At 41.5% G+C, this 21,062-nt stretch overlaps 1 protein-coding gene across 1 annotated transcript in view; it reads right to left on the bottom strand.

Moving 5' to 3' along the window:
• The window catches only part of csmd3b (CUB and Sushi multiple domains 3b), a 2,134,893-nt gene that overhangs the window by 402,848 nt on the left and 1,710,983 nt on the right, over positions 1–21,062 (bottom strand). The window contains exons 25-26 of the mRNA XM_072277417.1: positions 8,334–8,460; positions 3,206–3,408 (exon numbers count right to left, since the gene is read on the bottom strand). Coding sequence (XP_072133518.1) covers positions 3,206–3,408; positions 8,334–8,460 — 330 coding nt within the window. The remainder of the gene's footprint in view (positions 1–3,205; positions 3,409–8,333; positions 8,461–21,062) is intronic.

Below are 21,062 nucleotides of genomic sequence, written 5' to 3'. Positions count from 1 at the left end.
CAACCAGTCTGTCAATACTCAGAACTGTGTCTCTTTTTGTTAATCTCTCTCGTCTCTCATCAACATTTTTAACGCTTCTCCCTTTTGTCTCTCTTATCTCTCTCATCAGCCTCAATCTTCTGATAACTTGGTTTTCGTCACACTCCACATAAATAGAATTTGAAAAAATCTTTATAAAATTGATCAAGTAAAAATCATTTGACGCTGAGAAACATCTTAGGATGCAATGGGACACATCATCAGTGATGTAACCTGGGGTCAACGGGTGATCCAGGTCTTTCAACATCAGACACGCCAGCCCAGGCGACCTAGCCAGGGTTGATCAGACCCGGCTTGTGTCCCAGCAGCATTGGTCAATGAGTCACACCTCTTGATCCAAAGCCATCTGGAGGCTCACTCAACAGACTCTGTGACTGTCCTGGTGGCTCCTTTCTTTGCAAGAAGAGAGTAGTTTTGAAATAAACTGGACTAATTTAACTATGAAAAATGACAGTCCTGAGCAGTTCAACTGATACCAATTAAAGTCTTTGGAATCAAAACTTCACAATGTCAGGAAAACATAAGTTCAATTGAGATAATAAAGAAGACATATCAATATCATCGCTTTGGGAATAACATCAATCCAATATGGACACCACCTTAACAGTAAACAAAAATGCTAACACTGCTAAAAGCTTGAAATACAAACAAAAGTTATAAATACTTGGTAGACATGTGAGAGAGAAACAGTTTAACAATTCAGGTTCTGATAACGCGTAATTAATTTGAAATATTATCTCTGTTTCTCACTCCATAAATGCTGAGCATTTTCAATACAGTGGATTCCAGTCATCTGGACCAGTACTTTTTGCGCCAATTAAGCAGATAACCCAATTAGCTGAAGTTTCATGGATATAGTTAAAAAGGTATAAAAGAGATAAACTGAGTTAAAAATATGTATTTAATTGAAGTATAGAACAAATGAGAACACTACCAATACTACTGCAGTACTATAAAACTGTGTCATACTTATCGATGGATGAATTCATCTGCATTGTGTTCTTTTGACCCTAAATGAACAAATTCAGTGCAAACACCTAGTGTAGATAACATTCTGTTTTCATACAAAGCTGTCGAGAATTGCATCCTTCAAACCTTCATTTTCATTGTAACATTCAAGATGATTTTCAATACCTTTCTTCGTAGTTTTTAACTTGTTGAAGGAGTGAAGTCATTTCGTTTTCACTCTCGGCTGCTTCTGGCATCTTCAAGCCAAACAGTTCCGAATTGTCATACTATTTATTTCTCACAAACTATCAGTGACAAAAATCACTGCTTTTTGAACACAAACACATGCAACCGATACTATTTAAAAACTGTTCACTTGAAGCACAGTGTTATGTCTAATGGACACACAAGTGCACGCAACTGATGCTAGTTAGAAATTGTTTTGGCAGCAGTTTCTTGCCCCAATTAAGCAGCAGACTATCGCAAATAAACAAAGAGAGTACCAGCTAATTAGCCTTTGTTCTTTAAAAGTTGTTTCAAATAAGTGGTTGCCCGAATAACCAAGGACCCAATTAACTGGAATCCACTATATTTTCAGTTTTTTATTTTATTGTGGCATTAATTAGCTTTTTGTTTTTGCTGATAAATTGTACTTATAGAATTATACTTTGACTCTTACTTGTATCTATCATCCTCTTATCTCAGTCTTAACTGGCTATGCCTTCTCACTTTGGCATATATGATTAATATCATTAAAAAAAAAGAATTGTTAGAAAATATCCTATTTCAGCAGATTGAAAGACCAGTATCACACAACAGAAAGCTTGGCGGTCGCCCTATCTTCTATAACTGGCACCAATGTTGGAGAAACCCAGCATGTCAGACAGCATCTGGGGGGTTGAATAAACAGTTGATGTTTTGGAATCTTTCAACAGGACTCCTGATGAAGCATCTCAAACTGAAATGTCAGCAGTTGATCCCCATCTACTTGCTGACTTCCTCTAGCATTTTGTGTGTGTTGGTCAAGTTTTCCCGCATCTGCAGAATCTCTTGTGTTTAGGTACTTGATTCTCTGCGTTGCTCTTTTCTTCTTTGCCATTGTTTGGAAGCTGAAACTTCCTATTGCTACTTAATGTTCAAAGTACATTTATTATCCAAGTATGTGTACGTTATACAATCTTGAGATTTGTCTCCTAACAGACAGGCGCAAAACAAAGAAACCCAAGACAACCCATAAAAAAAAGACCACCAAACACCCCAAAGTGCAAAAAAAAACATGCATGTAATAACTGTAAGCAAATAGCATTCTGAACCGAGAGAATCCGAGACATATAGCTCAGCACAGAGCCAAGTAAACGAGCAGTGAGCTAAACCAGCCCATCCCTCGCCTCAGGCCGACACCTTGACCTTTCCAATCTGGCCCGGTGCTTAAATCGTCATCCAAACATCCAGTTCAGTTGCTTAGATATTGCAAGAATAATGGTAAGTAGACCTACAACTTGAACTTGCAATACTCACATCAATTCAATTATCAGAAATTGTTTAGTTTCCTATTTATTAATATTTATTTACCTGATTTGGACGTATTTCCATCACAGCATAATCATACATCGCAAGTTTATTTCACATGCTCAAATTTAGTGAGGTACAACACATGCGCAATGAAAACATACTTGCAGGAGCAGCACAGTTAAGACCATAAAACCATAAGATATAGAAGCAGAATTAGGCCATTTGGCCCATTGAGTCTGCTCCGTCATTTCATCATGGCTGGACCATTTCCCTCTCACCTTAATCTCCTGCCTTCTCCACGTATCCCTTCATGCTTTGACGAATCAAAAAACTATCAACAACTCCCTTAAATATACCCAGTGATTTGGCCTCTACAGCCATCTGTGGCGATGAATTCCACAGATTCACCACTCTCTGGCAAAAGAAACTCCTCCTCATCTCCGTTCATAGATAGATGGATTCAGATAACAATACACAATAGACAGGCATGTGGGTGAAAGAAAAATGGAGGTCTCTGTAGGAGGAAAGTGTTAGATTGGTCTTGGAGTAGGTTACGTGTTTGGCACAACATGGTGCACCAAAGAACCTGTACCGTGCTCTAATGATCTACGTTCTATATTCTAACCATTTCCACTGAAGACATGCATATTTATCCGTTCCTCATTATATTGAAATGTAATGTACACAAAGATAACCTGATACTCACTTGAGAACTGGACAGCAAATCCTGATTTACTGATGAAGAAGTCAGTATCAAAATGGATGGTGATAACATTGAGTGTGCTGTGGATATTGTCAGGAATAAGAGATCCGCTGACTTCTTTCAGAAGCATCTCGTTCTCAGGAACTCCATCCCACACACGTAAAATGTCATGAGACGCCTCTGTATCGAACGCAATAAACTGAAGACTGTAAAATAAAGAGAGGTAATAATTATTATTGCAACCTGTGTCTCTGACAGTGACACAATATTTAATGAACTATGCAATGTGGATAATAGCAAGATTGAGACAACTAGGTTAACAATCTAGTTGTTAACCTAGTTGTTCATCTAGATTGACAAGGCAAAACTGCAGGCTATGACAACTTTCCTTTGGATTCACAGTGACTTCAGTGTTGCCAGGGCTCAGTGATGTCACACACAGTAAAATGCCATTCTGATATCAAAGATACTCACTTGCATATTCACAGAGGCTTTTGGCACCATAGATATGAAAAGCCATTTCATATTAATATATCAACTTGGTTTTCAATCATAACAAAAAAAATGGGCACAGTTACAGCCAAACAGGACTATGGAAGTGTCTCAAACCAATGAAACAGAGGGAAAGTGGCTCAAGAAATAAACTACAAGGTGGGATTTATGAAATGTTACAAAAGGAAGTTGAGAAAATAAAGAGAAGATGAGGGGAATGATAAAACAGTTGTAATTATCTCATGGTCAGTCTAAAGATAACAAAAATTTCAGTGATAACAATTAACCTGTAAAATCGACAGATTCATGTAGCATGACACCTGCTACAGATAACTAAGAACTTTCTAGAAAAATAGAGAAGTAACTTTAGTAGTAATTACTGGAAAATTCACTGAACAATTACATATATATATATATATATATATATAGACCACAAGATATAGGAGCAGAATTAGGCAATTTGGCTCATCAAATCTCTCTTTCTGTTCATCATGCCTCATCCGTTTTCCCTCTCAGCCCCAATTTCCTGCCATCTCTCCTGCCTTCATGCCCTGAATAATCAAGAACCTATCAACCTGTGCTTTAAATATACCCAATGACTTGGTGTCCACAGCTGCCTGTGGCAATGAATTCCACAGATTCAGCACTCTTTGGCTAAAGAAATTCCTCCTCAACTTCATTCTAAATGGATGCCCCTCTATTCTGAGGCTGTGTCCTCTGGTCTTTGACATCCCCACCATAGGAATCATCCTCTCCATATCCACTCTATCGTGACCTTTCAACATTCGCTGGGTTTCAATGAGGTCACCCCTCATTTTTCTAAATTTCAGTGGGCAAAGGCACAGAGCCATCAAACACTTTTCATGTGACAAGCCTTTCAATCCCGGAATCATTTACTTGAATGTCTTTTGAAGCTTCTCCAATGTCAGCACATCCCTTCTTTGATAAGGGGCCAAAACTGCTCAAAATAATCCAATATAAAGCATCAACATTACATCCTTGCTTTTATATTTTAGATTTTATTTCTAATTTTTTCATTTATATTCAAGTTTTTATATAATCACCATATAGGTGATTATATAAAAATACAAACAAGCAAAAGAAAGATAATAAATCTATACCCCAATCCAAAAGTCATCAATTTGAAGTGTTAGCAACACACACAAAATGCTGGAGGAACTCAGCAGGCCAGGCATGTCAACTGTACTTTTCTTGCCATCATATTGGAGGCTACCCAGGTAGAATGTAAAGTGTTGGAGTCTTCCATTCTGAGGATCCTCAAGCATTGTGTGTGTGTGTGTGCTTGGAATTCTAGCATCTGCAGATTTTCTTTTGTTTGTAATTTGAAGGGTTAACTCTGTTTCTCTGGTGTCTAGAATTGAATAATTCTCGCATTTTCATTCCATTTTTCATCTGTCATAATACTGTGCTTTTAAATTTAAAAACTGTGTTCAGTGAACTCAGTTGTGCTAATAATAACCTGCACTGCATGGAGTTTATTAATGAAGTCCATTATGGTTCAGCCTTTTTAGGCTACATCGCTGCTTAACTGGAAAAGTAGTCTGTCAATACTGTTTCCAGCCTTTGACAATATCAGTCCACTTTAACTTTCCTCAATGCAACTTGGAAGAAAAAGATTAGCTTTGTTTATCACAAATATATTGAAATATGCAGTAAAACATGTTATTTTGCATCGATGACCAACACAGTCCGAGCATTGTGCTGTGGGCAGTCCTCACATGTTACCACACTTCTAGCACCTACATAGCATTCACTAACCCTAGCACTAACTGTACATCTTACCAACAATGGTAGGAAGTGAACCCCGATCAGTTATTTCTGGCGCTATAATAGTGTTACACTCCTGTGCCAGACAACTACTACTGAACCACTGATAGTTCCATGCGACTAAATGCCATGAATCCACAAGCCATAGAACATGCTGTAACACACTACAACACAGTATAGGCTCTTTGGCCCATAATGTTGTGCCATCTTCTTATCCTGTTATAAAATCAAACTAACCCTTCCCTCTCATGTAACCCTCCATTTTTCTATTATTCATGTGTCTATCTAAGAGTTTCTAAAATGTCCCCAATGTATCTGCCTCTACCAACACCCCGGCAGTGCATTCCACATATCCACCACTCGCTGTGCAAAAAATATGTATCTCTGACATACCCCCTATACTTTCCTCTCAATCACCTCAAGATCATACCCCCGGTATGAGCCATTGATTGGATGTAAAATTAGAAAGTGGGAAGATTCTGCCAACCAAATCTAAAGCAATACACACAAAATGCTGAGGGAATTTAGCAGTTCAGGCAGCATCTTTGGAAGTGAATAGATAGTCGACGTTTCAGGCCAAGACCAATACCGAGAAGGAAGGGGAGGGTGCCAGAATAAAAAGGTTGGGGGAGGGGAAGGAGGCTAGCTGGAAGATGATAGGTGAAGCCAGGTGGGTTGAAAAGTCAAGGGTTTAAGGAGAAAGAATCTGATAGGAGAGGAGAGTGGGCCAGAGGAGAAAGGGAAGGAGGAGGGGACATATGGGAAATAATAGGCAGGTGAGAAGAGGTAAAAGGCCATAGAGGGAAATAGAGGAAGTAGTGAGAATTTTGTTTACTGGAAGGAGAAATCGATATCCTTGCCATCATATTGGAGGCTACCCAGATAGTAAAGTGTTGGTCTTCCATCCTGAGGGTGGTCTCATCTTGGCACAAGAGGAGGCAATGGATTGTCAGAACGGGAATGAGAATCAGAATTATCAGATTTGGCTACCAGGAAGTGGCCAAAGAATTTCACAAATCTGTGTTAAATAATTGTATATAAATTTATTTGTGTACACAGAAAAGCACTTATAACTCAAATGTTTCAGAGATGTTGCCTCAGATATTGTCACAGGTTTTCACTTGTACAATAAGGTTTTCAGATTAATATCAAAACGCATAAAATGACGTATAAAAGTGTGATTTTGTTTTAAATAATGGAAGCACAAGAACCAAAAGGGGCAGAACTGGAGAATGCTGAAAACAGCCATGATCATCAGATAATTGTCATCCAGTCATTGAAATGAGGCACCACGGTACGACAGTGCATCATCCAGCCAGTACTAACTGTCCTTTGCTTGATTGCTATTGCAGAGAACCAATGGCATGAGAGACCAGCACCAGTAAAAACTGGTCTGCCCTGGTTAAAGTAATTGGTGCAACATTAAAGAGAAACAGCGGCTATCAAGCATTCTCTAACTGAAGCTAACCCCGGAAACCGCAAACAATGAAGTAGGTTTGCGAAGAGGGTGCGGAGAAAGGCACAGGGTCCTGCACCATGGCTCATCCCAAGCAGCTGCATGACAGAGCACTCTTTGAGCTACGGGCTGTTTCCAGGGACACACACGCAGAGCCGGACATCGAGTATTGCTGGCAGTTCATCAACCCGATAAAAGACGCCCTTTGGTGCCCAAAGCTTGTTGTTCTGCCAGCACAGTGAGATATCCGTAGCGGAATGCTGCTGATTGGCACATTCCAGGCTGCAGGAGTACGTGCTAAGTGACACACTGAAACTTGGCACAGCCACTGCAAGGGCTCTGCGAAGGACAACTACATGACAGGGTTCTTCCATTACTGCACAGAGAGGGACCGGGATGGGTGAGGATACTGTAGTGGTGTATCACTCCAGGAACTGATGCATGAGTGGCAACAGTCCTATTGGTTCTAAAGGACGTAATCGAACACTCGCAATGCATGGACTACGAATGTAAGAATAGAAGGCATTCCTGCAAATTGTATTTTATTATGAATAAAATTAATTTTGATATAAAAAATGGTACAGCAGCAGCCAAACAGGTAGGGCAAGATGATCTGTCGTCAGTAAAGGAGACAAACTGAAGATCTGTTGTCAGTAAAGGAGACAAACTGAAACATCACTGAGGCGTTTGCTCTGTTCACAGTAACAAGAGAGTGTAGAGTAGAACAAAGGTGGCAACGTACTTGAATCAAGCCATCTTTTCTGTGGAATTCTCTGCCCAATGAAGCAGTGGAGGCTACCTCAGAAGATATATTGAAAACAAGGTTGGATAGATTTTTGCATAGTAGGGGAATTAAAGATTATAGGGAAAAGGCAGGTAGGTGGAGATGAGCCACAATCTTATTGAAGGGCAGATCAGGCTCGACAGGCCAGATGGCCTACTCCTGCTCTATTTCTTATGTCTTTATGTTTTGCATTCTGCACTGTCCCATATTCTCCTGATCTGGTTCACAAACTGCAGAGCAGAAAGCCCACAACAAAGTAAAATTTGTTTATCATAGTACGTATGCGTCACCATATAGTTCTCTGAGATTCCTTTTCTTGGAGGCATTTAAAGGAGAATAAAGAAATACCATAGAATTTATGAAAAACTGTACATAAACAAAGACTGACAAACAGCCAATGTGCAAAATTGTGCAAGTAAAAATCATAATACTGAGAATAAGTTGTAGAGTCTTTGAAAGGCAGTCTGTAGCTTGTGCAATCAGTTCAGAGTTGAGGTGAGTGAGGTGCTTCCTAAGGCCTAATCTTCCAATTAATGTGTGGTTTAATCACTCTGCTTATTGAAGAACACAATATTAACTGCAGAATACGTAAAATAAGACAGTTATAGTACCTGATGATATTGCCTGGATCCACTTCGATTGTCCAGATGCAACGAAGATTATTGTCATATGGGAAAGGATATCCTGGGGATAGGATTCTTCCTGATGATTCACCTTTGAACTGGCCTCCACATTCGGCTAATCAGAAAATATAAAACAGAATAAATGTTTGGCAAATGTTTTTGCACATTCAATGTTCACAGTTTTGCCTTGTTTAAAATAAAAGGTTTGAATCTATTTTGGTTTAATAGTCCATGGCTTTATAGTCACCAAGACCCCCCCCATCACTATCCTGGAGCGTGACCATTGAGCAGAAAGATAACAGGGACAGCTAAATATACATTCAGCAGCCATTTTGTTAGGCACAGAAGGGACCAAGTATGTTCACGGTCTTCTGCTGCTGTAGCCTACCCATTCCAAGATTCGACATAGAACATAGAACATAGAAATCTACAGCACATTACAGGCCCTTCAGCCCACAAGGTTGTGCCGACCATGTAACCTACTCTAGAAACTGCCTAGAATTTCTCTAGTGCAGAGCCCTCTATTTTTCTAAGCTCCATGTACCTACCTAAGAGGCTCTTAAAAGACCCTATCGTATCTGCTTCCACCACAGCCACCAGCAGTGCAATCCATGCACCTACCACTCTCTGTGCAAAAGAACTTACCCCTGACATCTCCTCGGTACTTATTTCCAAGCACTATAAAACTATGCCCCCTTATGCCATCTGCACGCAGTACTATTTTTGTTCAGTATAAAGCTGGATAAGACTGAGAACAAAATCTTGCTGCTTAATTCAATGCATACTAAAACTGACAGCTTCTTGCTGCCTAGTCATCTCCCTGGTTATGTTGTACATTCAGAGGTGCTCTTCTGCATGCAACTGTTGCAAAACCTGTTTTTTGTTTATTTAGAAATACAGTGAGGAATAGGCCTTTCCAGCCTTTTTGAGCCACATGGCCCAGCCATCCTCGACAACCCTGATTTAACCTCAACCTAATCACGGGAAAATTTGCAATGACCAATTAAACTACCCGCAATGTGCTTGGAATGAGGAAGGTAACCAGATCACCCAGAGAAAACCCAAGTACAGAGATTCCTTACAGAGGACGCCGGGATTGCACCCCGAAATCTGATGCCCTGAGCTGTAATAGCGTTGCACTAACAGCTACACTGCCATGGCGCCAATTTGTCACCTTCCTGTCAGTTTGAACCAGTCTGGCTATTCTCTTCTGACCACTCTCATGTTTTTACCCACAGAACTGCTACTCACTGAATGTTTTTTTTCATTTTCTGTACCATTTTCTGAAAACTCCAGAGACTGCTCTGTTTGAAAATCCCAGGAAGTCAGCAGTTTCTGAGATGCTCAAACCACCCCATTTGGCACCATGGTCAAGGCCACTTAGATCACATTTCTTCCCCATTCTGATGTTTGGTCTAAGCAACTGAGCCTCTTGACCATGTTGACATTCCTTTATGTATTGAGTTGTTGCCACATGATTGGTTGATTAGGTATTTGCATTAATGTGCCAGTGTACAGGTGTACCAGTGTGGGCACATGGTCAGGTGGTTAAGGCATTTGACTAGCGATCTGAAGGTCGTGAGTTCGAGCCCCAGCCGAGGCAGCGTGGTGTGTCCTTGAGCACGTGCTCTGCGACAACACAGGTGCCAAGCTGAATCGGCCCTTGCTCTTCCCTTGGACAACATCGGTGTCGTGAAGAGGAGAGACTTGCAGCATGGGCAACTGCCGGTCTTCCATGCAACCTTGCCCAGGCTTGCGCCCTGGAGAGTGAAGACTTTCCAAGTGCAGATCCATGGTCTCACAAGACTAACAGATGGCTAAAACAGGTGTACCTAATAAAGTGGTGACTGAGTGTACTGTATTTACACTGAATACAGGAAAAGAGAGTGGACACCCTACAGCAAGTGACTCACCTTCTGCTACCCCATGACCCTGCCTCTTTACAAGGCACCAGGAAGGAGTGCAAAGAAATATGTATGTTAATTTTTGTACCTTTAAAACATTAAACTAATTTAAAGGGAGACATGGGAGTCTGAAACGTGAGGCTAACTTCGTGCTTATTTAAAGCAAGGCATACACGTATCACATGGTAGTGTGACGATGTGTGCAATTTGCATATTTATACATGTAAGTCGTAATGAATTATTGAAATGAACAAGAATGCATAATCAAATATATATATTTGATTATAAAATATAGAAATACATATTAGATACATTATAGAATTTCTATAAATACATTATAGAAATACATGTTAGTAGGGAAGTGGTGTTAGGTAAATTGAAGGGATTGAAGGCAGATAAATCCCCAGGGCCAGATGGTCTGCATCCTAGAGTGCTTAAGGAAGTAGCCCAAGAAATAGTGGATGCATTAGTGATAACTTTTCAAAACTCATTAGATTCTGGACTAGTTCCTGAGGATTGGAGGGTGGCTAATGTAACTCCACTTTTTAAAAAAGGAGGGAGAGAGAAACCGGGGAATTATAGACCGGTTAGCCTAACGTCGGTGGTGGGGAAACTGCTGGAGTCAGTTATCAAGGATGTGATAACAGCACATTTGGAAAGCGGTGAAATGATCGGACAAAGTCAGCATGGATTTGTGAAAGGAAAATCATGTCTGACGAACCTCATAGAATTTTTTGAGGATGTAACTAGTAGAGTGGATAGGGGAGAACCAGTGGATGTGGTATATTTGGATTTTCAAAAGGCTTTTGACAAGGTCCCACACAGGAGATTAGTGTGCAAACTTAAAGCACACGGTATTGGGGGTAGGGTATTGGTGTGGGTGGAGAATTGGTTAGCAGACAGGAAGCAAAGAGTGGGAATAAATGGGACCTTTTCAGAATGGCAGGCGGTGACTAGTGGGGTACCGCAAGGCTCAGTGCTGGGACCCCAGTTGTTTACAATATATATTAATGACTTGGATGAGGGAATTAAATGCAGCATCTCCAAGTTTGCGGATGACACGAAGCTGGGTGGCAGTGTTAGCTGTGAGGAGAATGCTAAGAGGATGCAGAGTGACTTGGATAGGTTGGGTGAGTGGGCAAATTCATGGCAGATGCAATTTAATGTGGATAAATGTGAAGTTATCCACTTTGGTGGCAAAAATAGGAAAACAGATTATTATCTGAATGGTGGCCGATTAGGAAAAGTGGAGGAGCAATGAGACCTGGGTGTCATTATACACCAGTCATTGAAAGTGGGCATGCAGGTACAGCAGGTGGTGAAAAAGGCGAATGGTATGCTGGCATTTATAGCGAGAGGATTCGAGTACAGGAGCAGGGAGGTACTACTGCAGTTGTACAAGGCCTTGGTGAGACCACACCTGGAGTATTGTGTGCAGTTTTGGTCCCCTAATCTGAGGAAAGACATCCTTGCCATAGAGGGAGTACAAAGAAGGTTCACCAGATTGATTCCTGGGATGGCAGAACTTTCATATGAAGAAGGACTGGATGAACTAGGCTTGTACTCGTTGGAATTTAGAAGATTGAGGGGGCATCTGATTGAAACGTATAAGATCCTAAAGGGATTGGACAGACTAGATGCAGGAAGATTGTTCCCGATGTTGGGGAAGTCCAGAACGAGGGGCCACAGTTTGAGGATAGAGGGGAAGCCTTTTAGGACTGAGATTAGGAAAAACTTCTTCACACAGAGAGTGGTGAATCTGTGGAATTCTCTGCCACAGGAAACAGTTGAGGCCAGTTCATTGGCTATATTTAAGAGGGAGTTAGATATGGCCCTTGTGGCTACGGGGGTCAGGGGGTATGGAGGGAAGGCTGGGGCGGGGTTCTGAGTTGGATGATCAGCCATGATCATAATAAATGGCGGTGCAGGCTTGAAGGCCCGAATGGCCTACTCCTGCACCTATTTTCTATGTTTCTATGTTTCTATGTATATAACTCAAATTTTACTTAAATAGTAAATACAGAACATAGTACTCTCCATTTGAGACCGAGACCAAGACCGTAAGGTACAGGAGCAGAATTTGTCCCATTGAGTCTGCTGTGCCATTTCATTATGGCTGATGCATTTTCCCTCCCACCCCCAATCTTCTGCCTTCTCCACATATCCCTTCCTGCCCTGACCAATCAAGAATCTATCAACCTTAAATGCTGCTTGTGGCAATGAATTCCACGGATTCACCACCCTCTGGCTAAAGAATATTGTGGTCATGGATTTAGCGACATTTTCACAATCCAACAATTCTGAAGAAATTCAAAATTATGCAAGACAAAGCAGCCCACTTCTCTGACATGCACCCCAGCTACTGAATTCTAAATTCATTTTCACCTTCCCTGGTGGGAAATGGTCATGAACACCGCCTGTAAAAGGCACTGCTGTGACCTGCCAGCGTATCCCAAGATCACTTTCACCAGTGAGAATGGCAGGGCAGGAGGCACACAGCTGCAGTTCCACTCACTCATTTTCAGATTAATTTATTTATCATGTGAACATCAAAACACACAGTGAGATGCGTAACTTGACTTAACAACAAAAGCTAAGGACGTGCTGGGTGCAGCCTGCATCACATATTCCAGCGCCAACAGAGCATGTCCAACAACGACAGTTGGCAGCATGGCAGCATAGTGGTTAGTGACCCGGGTTCAATTTCTGCCACTGTCCAGAAGGAGTTTGTATGTTCTCCCCGTGATTGCCTACCAGTCAGTAGGTTAATTGGTCATTATAAATAGTCCTGTGGTTAGACCATAAGACCATAAGACATTGGAGCAGAAGTAGGCCATTCGGCCCATCAAGTCTGCTCTACCATTCAATCATGGGCTGATCCAATTCTTCCAGTCATCCCCACTCTCCTGCTTTCACCCCATACCCCTTGATGCCCTGGCTAATCAAGAACCTATCTATCTCTGCCTTAAATACACCCAATGACTTGGCCTCCACAGCCACTCCTGACAACAAATCTCAGTTCTAAAAGGACGTCCTTCAATCCTGAAGTCGTGCCCTCTTGTCCTAGAATCCCCTACCATGGGAAATAACTTTGTCATACAGTAGCTAATCTGTTCAGGCCTTTTAACATTCAGAATGTTTCTATGAGATCACCCCTCATTCTCCTGAACTCCAGGGAATACAGCCCAAGAGCTGCCTGACATTCCTCATATGGCAACCCTGTTAGGCTAGGATTAAATTGGGGGTTGCTGGATGGTGCGGTCGGAAGGGCCTATTCACACTGTATCTCAATAAAAATAAAGAACAGCACAGAATAACAAGCCCCTTCCTTCCCTCCCACCCACCCACACTGACAGCCCTCCAACGACAGGACAGACCACCTCCAGGCCTCCAGTGGACTCCCTTCCCCAATGGATTCGTGGATTCACAGAACCAGGACATGATGCTACATCATTTTACACGTCTTCATTGTTTTGAAATATACCTCCAGTCTTTTCTCGGCACTGAGTCTAAATCATAGAACTTCTCACCCAGCAGCACTGTGGGAGAACCATCACTGGAAAGACTCCAGAGGCAGAAGACCACCACCTTCTCAAGAACAATTAAATAAGGACAATAATTGCTGGGCATGCTGGCATAGCCCAGATCCTGAAAATCCTTTTTTTAATTAAACGTTATTTTTAATCTAGTTAGAACAAATGTGTGTTACTAAACGCAACATGTCAAAGAGAAAAAGCAAACACTATTCTAAAAATATTAAATCTCAGTAGTATACAAAAGAAGTATTTTAAAATAAGTGAAAATCAAAAATAATTCTAATCTAATTACAGTGGCATATCAAATTGGCAAATGTTATTTAGTCATTTGCAAATACAGATTTGCTTTGTTAGTGAAAATTGTAATATTTTAATATGTAGATAATTTCCTTTAATTGCAGAGAGTTGTAAACAAAGTCAGCACCATCATGGGCACTAGCCTTTGTAGTATACAGGACACCTTCAAGGAGTCCCACCACTAAGCACATCTTTCCCTCCCCCCCCTCTCTGCATTCCGCAGGGATCGCTCCCTACACAACTCCCTTGTCCATTCGTCCCCCCCATCCCTCCCTACTGATCTCCCTCCTGGCACTTAAACGTCGACTGCACCTCTTCCTACAGATGCTGCCTGGCCTGCTGCGTTCACCAGCAACTTTGATGTGTGTCACCTTCAAGGAGTGGTGCCTCAGTAAGGCGGCATCCATCATTAAGGACCCCCATCACCCAGAACACATCTTGTTCTCATTGCTACCATCGAGGAGGCAGAGAAGCCTGAAGCACACACACAATGATTCAGGAACAGCTTTGTCTCCTCTGCCATCCGATTTCTGAATGGATATTGAACCTACGAGCACCATCTCACTACCTTTTTATTTCTATTTTTGCACTCTATATATATACAGTATACTTATCGAAATTCAGTTTTTTTTCTATTATTATATATTTCATTGCACTGCTGCTGCAGAGACAACAAATTTCACGTAATATACTTGTGATATTAAACCCAATTCTGAACTTTCCCATTGATCTGGCATAGTGAACTGTACGTTCCCTCGCTCGCCTCTCAATGTTTCCGTAACAAGCTTCTCACACATGCAATTCACATCCACCTGCTTAGGGGAATGGGTAGGCTACCTTTAAGCAGGCTTCTGCCAAGAACTGACAAAACGAGGTGGAAAGCCAGGGTGCAAACCCTCTCCTTTCTCAGCCTGTGAAGCTTTAACTGTCGTCACCAGTTGTTCAGATCCTCAGGTCGGGGTCAGAAACAGACCACAAACCATCATGTTAAGGGACAAACAGGGGTATTCTAGGCCAATAAAAGCACTGCATTATTCATCTGATGAGTTTTCAATTGATGTCAACTGCCCTTTTGGAACCAAGAAAATGTTTGCGATGGTGTTTCATCTGCTGTTCAAGCTCAGCACTAGTCTCCACAAGTAATGAATCTATCATAGAGCTACAGAACACATAGTACACATTTGATTACAATGTTGTGCAATTTATTTTACAAAAGCATTGCACAACACTTTTATTTTTTAACAAAGCCTGCCTTACCTTTGCAACCTTCAGCCCTTATGGAGTGCTAATGTATGGGTTCAAGCCGACACATTTCTGTAACAATTTAAAGGGAAAGCGCTGACATGCAGTCCATGTGCAAAAACCTTAGGCACATCTGTGGTGTTCATGGAGTTAATTTATAAAGTTTATGGAGTAAAATCTAGAAAAGTGTGAGGTAATACTCTTCAGAAGATTGACATAGCTATAGCTAGGGTGCCTAAGACTTTTGCACAGTACTGCATTTGTCAACATGGAACGGAGAATGAGTTTGTAAATCAGGCAGGAGGCAAAGGATGTTGGAAGTAACAAGGGTGGAGTGCCACGGGAGGGCTGTGGGACAGGGGGCAGAGGATTGCCAGGGTGAGGGTGTAGAGTCACACCCAGCCCTGGAACACAAGGCAAAGTCATTTGATTCCAAACAACTTCTTTATTGATCATTAGAGAATGTCTCTCTGGTGCTTCCCGCTCCTTACCCCCTCTCCCTTCCCCTTTGCCCAACCATGATTTCCCTCTCCCTTCCCTTTTCCCTGCAATGATTCCCCTTTGCCTTGTCCCTTCCCACTCCCAGTCCACAATAGAGACCCACAAAATGGATCTGCCGTGATGAACTGGCAGACCAGACTCGATGGGCCAAATAGCCAAATCCTGCTCCTGTATCTTGTGGTCTATATATCAGAATCAGGTTTGTCATCACTCACATATGTCATGAAATTTGTTTTTTGCAGCAGCGGTACAGTACAATACATAAAATTACTACAGAACTGTGCAAAAAAAAAAGTCTGAGGCACCCTAGCTATACATAATGTACCGTACCTTAGAGTTTTGCACAGTATGGTATAATTGATTTTTTGTTTCAGATTGCTGGAAAAAAATGCACTGCAGTTACGCATTGTATTTTTGGAACACTCCCCTCTACCCCAAGCAACCTTTCCCTTTGTTTAATTAACATTGATTTTCTTTGCTGGATTAAGAACCAAAACTCTAATGTCTGTATATTTATTCCGGTAAAATGCCAATTTATTATCATCTGTTTGTAAAATAGTGACCTTAAAACATTCAAGGACTTATATATGGGACAGAATCAAGTTACAGCAAGAAATGTTCTGATTATGGGTCATACACAAAATTTCAGCTGTCTGTGTGCTGTAATGATTTTGCTGTTCTACCAGTGTTAACTACACTGCCTCCGTGCCTTCTGTCTTCACGGCTTGCTGAATGCTTCTGGCTTTATGTTTTCTCTTGTTTCTGATAGTAACTTGTCATGTTGCATAATAAAATGCAGGAGAAAATGAGCTTAGAGTTGGAAGTCAGCGTCCCTAGCAAACTCAAGTGCAGGAATCACAGGGACCTGGGCAATTCAGCCAAAACAAAGGATTTATTGCAGAAGAAAACCAGCAAAACGAACAAGAACTCAGGCAAACTATACAGAATCCCGACGAACTGCAATCACTTATGGTACACAGGAGAAATCGGTCTGAGTTTCACCAGACAAGTATCCACAGCAACCAAGCAAAGAGGGGTTGGCATGCCCCCCCACCCGAAATACACGCCAGTGCACGTAGGAATTCAGGATCAATCAGACAGCCCTGGTGTAGTCATAGTCATACTTTATTGATCCTGGGGGAAATTGGTTTTTGTTACAGTTGCACCTTAAATAATTAAATAGTGATAAAACCATAAATAATTAAATAGTAATATGTAAATTATGCCAGTAAATTATGAAATAAGTCCAGGACCAGCCTATTGGCTCAGGGTGTCTGACCCTCCAAGGGAGGAGTTGTAAAGTTTGATGGCCACAGGCAGGAATGACTTCCTATGACGCTCTATGTTGTATCTCGGTGGAATGAGTCTCTGGCTGAATGTACTCCTGTGCCCACCCAGTACATTATGTAGTGGATGGGAGACATTGTCCAAGATGGCATGCAACTTGGACAGCATCCTCTTTTCAGACACCGTCGTCAGAGAGTCCAGTTCCATCCTCACAACAGAAGCAGCAACCCCCAATAACAACAACTGCAATGCAAGACTTTGACAATCCCATTCTAATTCCATTACCAACATTGAATAGAAGTGATAAATACAAAGAGAGTTTAACAATCCCCATGATCCCAAAATGAGGCACCTGCAGCACCTAGTGAAAACCCAGAGCTGGTTCAAAGACAAACAATTAGACATAAGAGGTAAATGGTCCAGGGAACACTGTATACCAGTGATGTGACAGTGAGAAAATACAATCTACGTACTAACTGAAACAAAAATATTTTCGTTTGCTTTTAAAACATCCCCTGTATGTGACATTGGAAATCATCACCAACAAAGAAATGAAAACCTTCAATGCCGATAAAAGAAACCATTTTACAACAGCGAAAGCCTCCTTGGAAAGTTTTCTTTATTCATTCCAAGAATTCAGCCTCCATCGTCATTGGGGCAAGGCATACTGTAAATTGAAAAGCCAATAAGGGCAGAGGAACAGGACCTTCAGCCCATCACCTTGTCTGCTATTCTGCCCAGTCCCATTAACCTACACCTGGACGGTCCCTCTCCTTAACCCTTCCATCTACTTCCATTGGCAGCTTGTTCCACACTTGCACCACCCTCTGTGTGAAGAAACTCGTTCTCCATTTGCCCTTAAACATTTCATCTTTCACCCCAAACCTATCACCTCTTATTCTAGTCTCACGCAACCTCAGTGGAAATAGCCTGATTAACATGTACTAAATGCTGGAATAGTCATCGCTTTGGGCCGGGACCCTTCATCAGGGCCCATACTTACCTGATTATCACCTCTCTCCCTGACGACCCTCCTCCCATTTTTCTCATGGTCCACTTTCCCCTCCTATCAGATTTCTGCTTCTTCAGCCCTTTAGTTTTTCCACCTATCACCTCCCAGCTTCTTACATCATTCCCCCTTCCCACACCCGTCTACCTTCCCCCCAAATGGCTTCATTTTTCACCTGCCAGTTTGTACTCTTTCCCTTCTTCATCTTCTTTTTCTAGCTTCTTCCCCCTTCCTTTCCAGTCCTGACAGAGGGTCTCAGCCCAAAATTTATTGCCCTCCATAGATGTTTCCTGATCTGCTGAGTTCCTCCAGCATTTTGTGTGCGTTACTCTGGATTTCCAGCAATTGCAGATTTTCTGTTGTGTTTGTGTTGTGCTGAGAGCCCTTTTGCTTCCTTCTTCTTGGGCATTTTTTCCCTTCTCTTCACAGCTGTTGCTCATTTACCCCATCACACTGCGTTCCCAGCCCAATGGTAACTGAGGTTATAGACCCTACCACCCTGGTATTTGGGATCAATGGGTTACAGCATGAATTCTGAAATGGACAATCCACTCCGAGCACAGCATAAACTGCAAAATTTTGCAATCTTACAAAGTCTTGGTGCACAAATCACTGGCCGAATTAAAGCAATAAGCAAAAGAATTCAGTCAATAACAAATCTATTAATCTCTTTAGATCACGTTATGTATGCATGGTGCAAGAACAACAATGATGTAGTAGGAGTAAACGCATGTTAGCCATTGTACGTGCTGGGCGGTGTACAGTAGGGGAGCGATGAACTGGGCCTGCTTCGATGAAAAGCATGCACACTCAAAAGCCCAGGCAAGAAGAGAAGACCTTCCACACGTTAGAGGCTCAGCTAATTCACGGCGCAATCGATCAGCAGCAGACGCACTCCCACTTTCTCACAGTCAATCCAATACAGTTCACATAGAAACAGTTGTTAAGGTAGGAGAGTTTGTTGGGATTGGGTGGAGGAATGGGTCCGGTGCTGAAAGTATTATCAGTTGTCATAGGTTAAGACAGCATTAATTAGTATATTGAGCACAGGTTGAACAGCCTGGTGATTGATTAAGTGCTCACGGTGTCACATGCCACATTTAGTGTGTTCCAATAAGTGTTAATGTCATTCAACTGTACACAGGCAGTCGAACTTCACAACAGGGGAAAAGAAAATCAAATTTTGTGGTACACAGACAATCGTGCTGCTCAGACAAATGCTGTGGTCAGTGAAACTTGATGTCCTCCTCTCTGCTCCCACACTTAACCTTTACTCCACAATTTCTATCGGTACAAATCTTCTGGCAGAAATATTATCTACAAATGCTAACTAACAGTTTTACCTCAGTATTTAACTAAGTATTTTGAAATTCTTGTTGTTATCAAGCCACAAATCCTTGTTGTCAAACTCTAGTGAGAACTAATTATCCTGAAATATTAATCTCCACAGATTAACATCTATTACTTGTTTATTTATTTTTTTATTTATTGGGATACTGCAAGGAACAAGCCATTCTGGCCATTCTGGCCCTTTGAGCCACGCTGCCCAGAAATCTCCCAAATTAACCCTAGCCTAATCACGGGACAATTAATAATGAGCTGGAGGAAACCCATGTGGTCATGGGGAGAATGTACAAACTCCTTACCAGAAGTGGCAGGAACTGAACCCCGGTCACTGGTAATGTAAAGCGATGTGCTAATCACTACAAATACTGCGCCACCCTATGTTACAGTTACAGTACCAAACTCCCTGGATATTTCCAGTATTTTCAGTTATATCATCGAAATAAACTTCAAAAGCTGAATACACCAATTCAACTCGTTATACTCAGCATTATCAAAGATCCCTCTCGTCCATCCAACAGTCCCTTGACCTGCTACCATCAGGCAGGAGGGACCGTAGAATTATGACAAGAACTGTTAGGATGGGAAACAGCTTCATCCCCTAGGCTGTAAGACTACTGAACTCCCAGCCACCTCCCAGGTCTCATCACGTATGAAGTGTCAGAAGTGTTATACTGTTTACTTTTTAACTTGTAATGTAAATGCACCTCATTATTTGTTAATTTATTTGTGGTAATATTACTTTCTGCATTGTGTGTGAGTTATTTGTACTGTGTTGTGCTGGGGTCTGATCAGCCCTGGCTGGGTCACCTGGAGGAGGTTGTATGATGTTGAAAGACCCGAAACACCCGATGATTCCAGGAACATCACTGAAGATGTGGCCAGAAGCATCAGTAGATGTATGTACACAGTTGCACATTGGTCCAGAGGAACGTTGTCTGGTTTGAATGTGTCCGGCTGAATGACACTAAACATGTGACACCCTGCATGTGTACACATGAATGACATTAAACATGTGTACTAAACCTGTGACACTATACATATAGAAACATAGAAAACCTACAGCACAATACAGGCCCTTCGGCCCACAAAGTTGTGCCGAACATGTCCCTACTTTAAAAATTACTAAGCTTACCTATAGCCCTCTGTTTTACTAAGCTCCATGTACTTACTAGGCTTACCTATTACCTGTCCAGTTGAATGACACTAAACGTGTACTAAACATGTAACACTATACATGTGTCCGGTTAAATGACACTAAATGTGTACTGAACATGTGCCACTATACTTGTGTACAGATGAATGACACTAAACTAACTTGAACTTGATAAACATATAAATTACTATCAAGTCAAGCTTATTGTCATTTAACTATTCAAATATATACCGTCAAACGAGACTTTTCTCCGAGCCAAGGTATAAAACACAGTAGTACACATAAACACATATAACACACAATAACTTAGGAAAGTAAGGATAAAATCTACAGATGAATTAAACATAGATAAACAAAGTAAAGTGCATAAATTAAATATTGTAAGGTATAGAACAAATTAACCAGTGACACTTCAACTGTGATGCAGCAGGGAGTTCAGAA

The sequence above is a fragment of the Mobula birostris genome, chromosome 1, assembly GCF_030028105.1.
Source record: "Mobula birostris isolate sMobBir1 chromosome 1, sMobBir1.hap1, whole genome shotgun sequence".
Classification (NCBI taxonomy): domain Eukaryota; kingdom Metazoa; phylum Chordata; class Chondrichthyes; order Myliobatiformes; family Myliobatidae; genus Mobula; species Mobula birostris.
The sequence above is the reverse complement of the archived record's forward strand: the minus strand, read 5'-3'. Positions and strand labels throughout refer to the sequence as shown.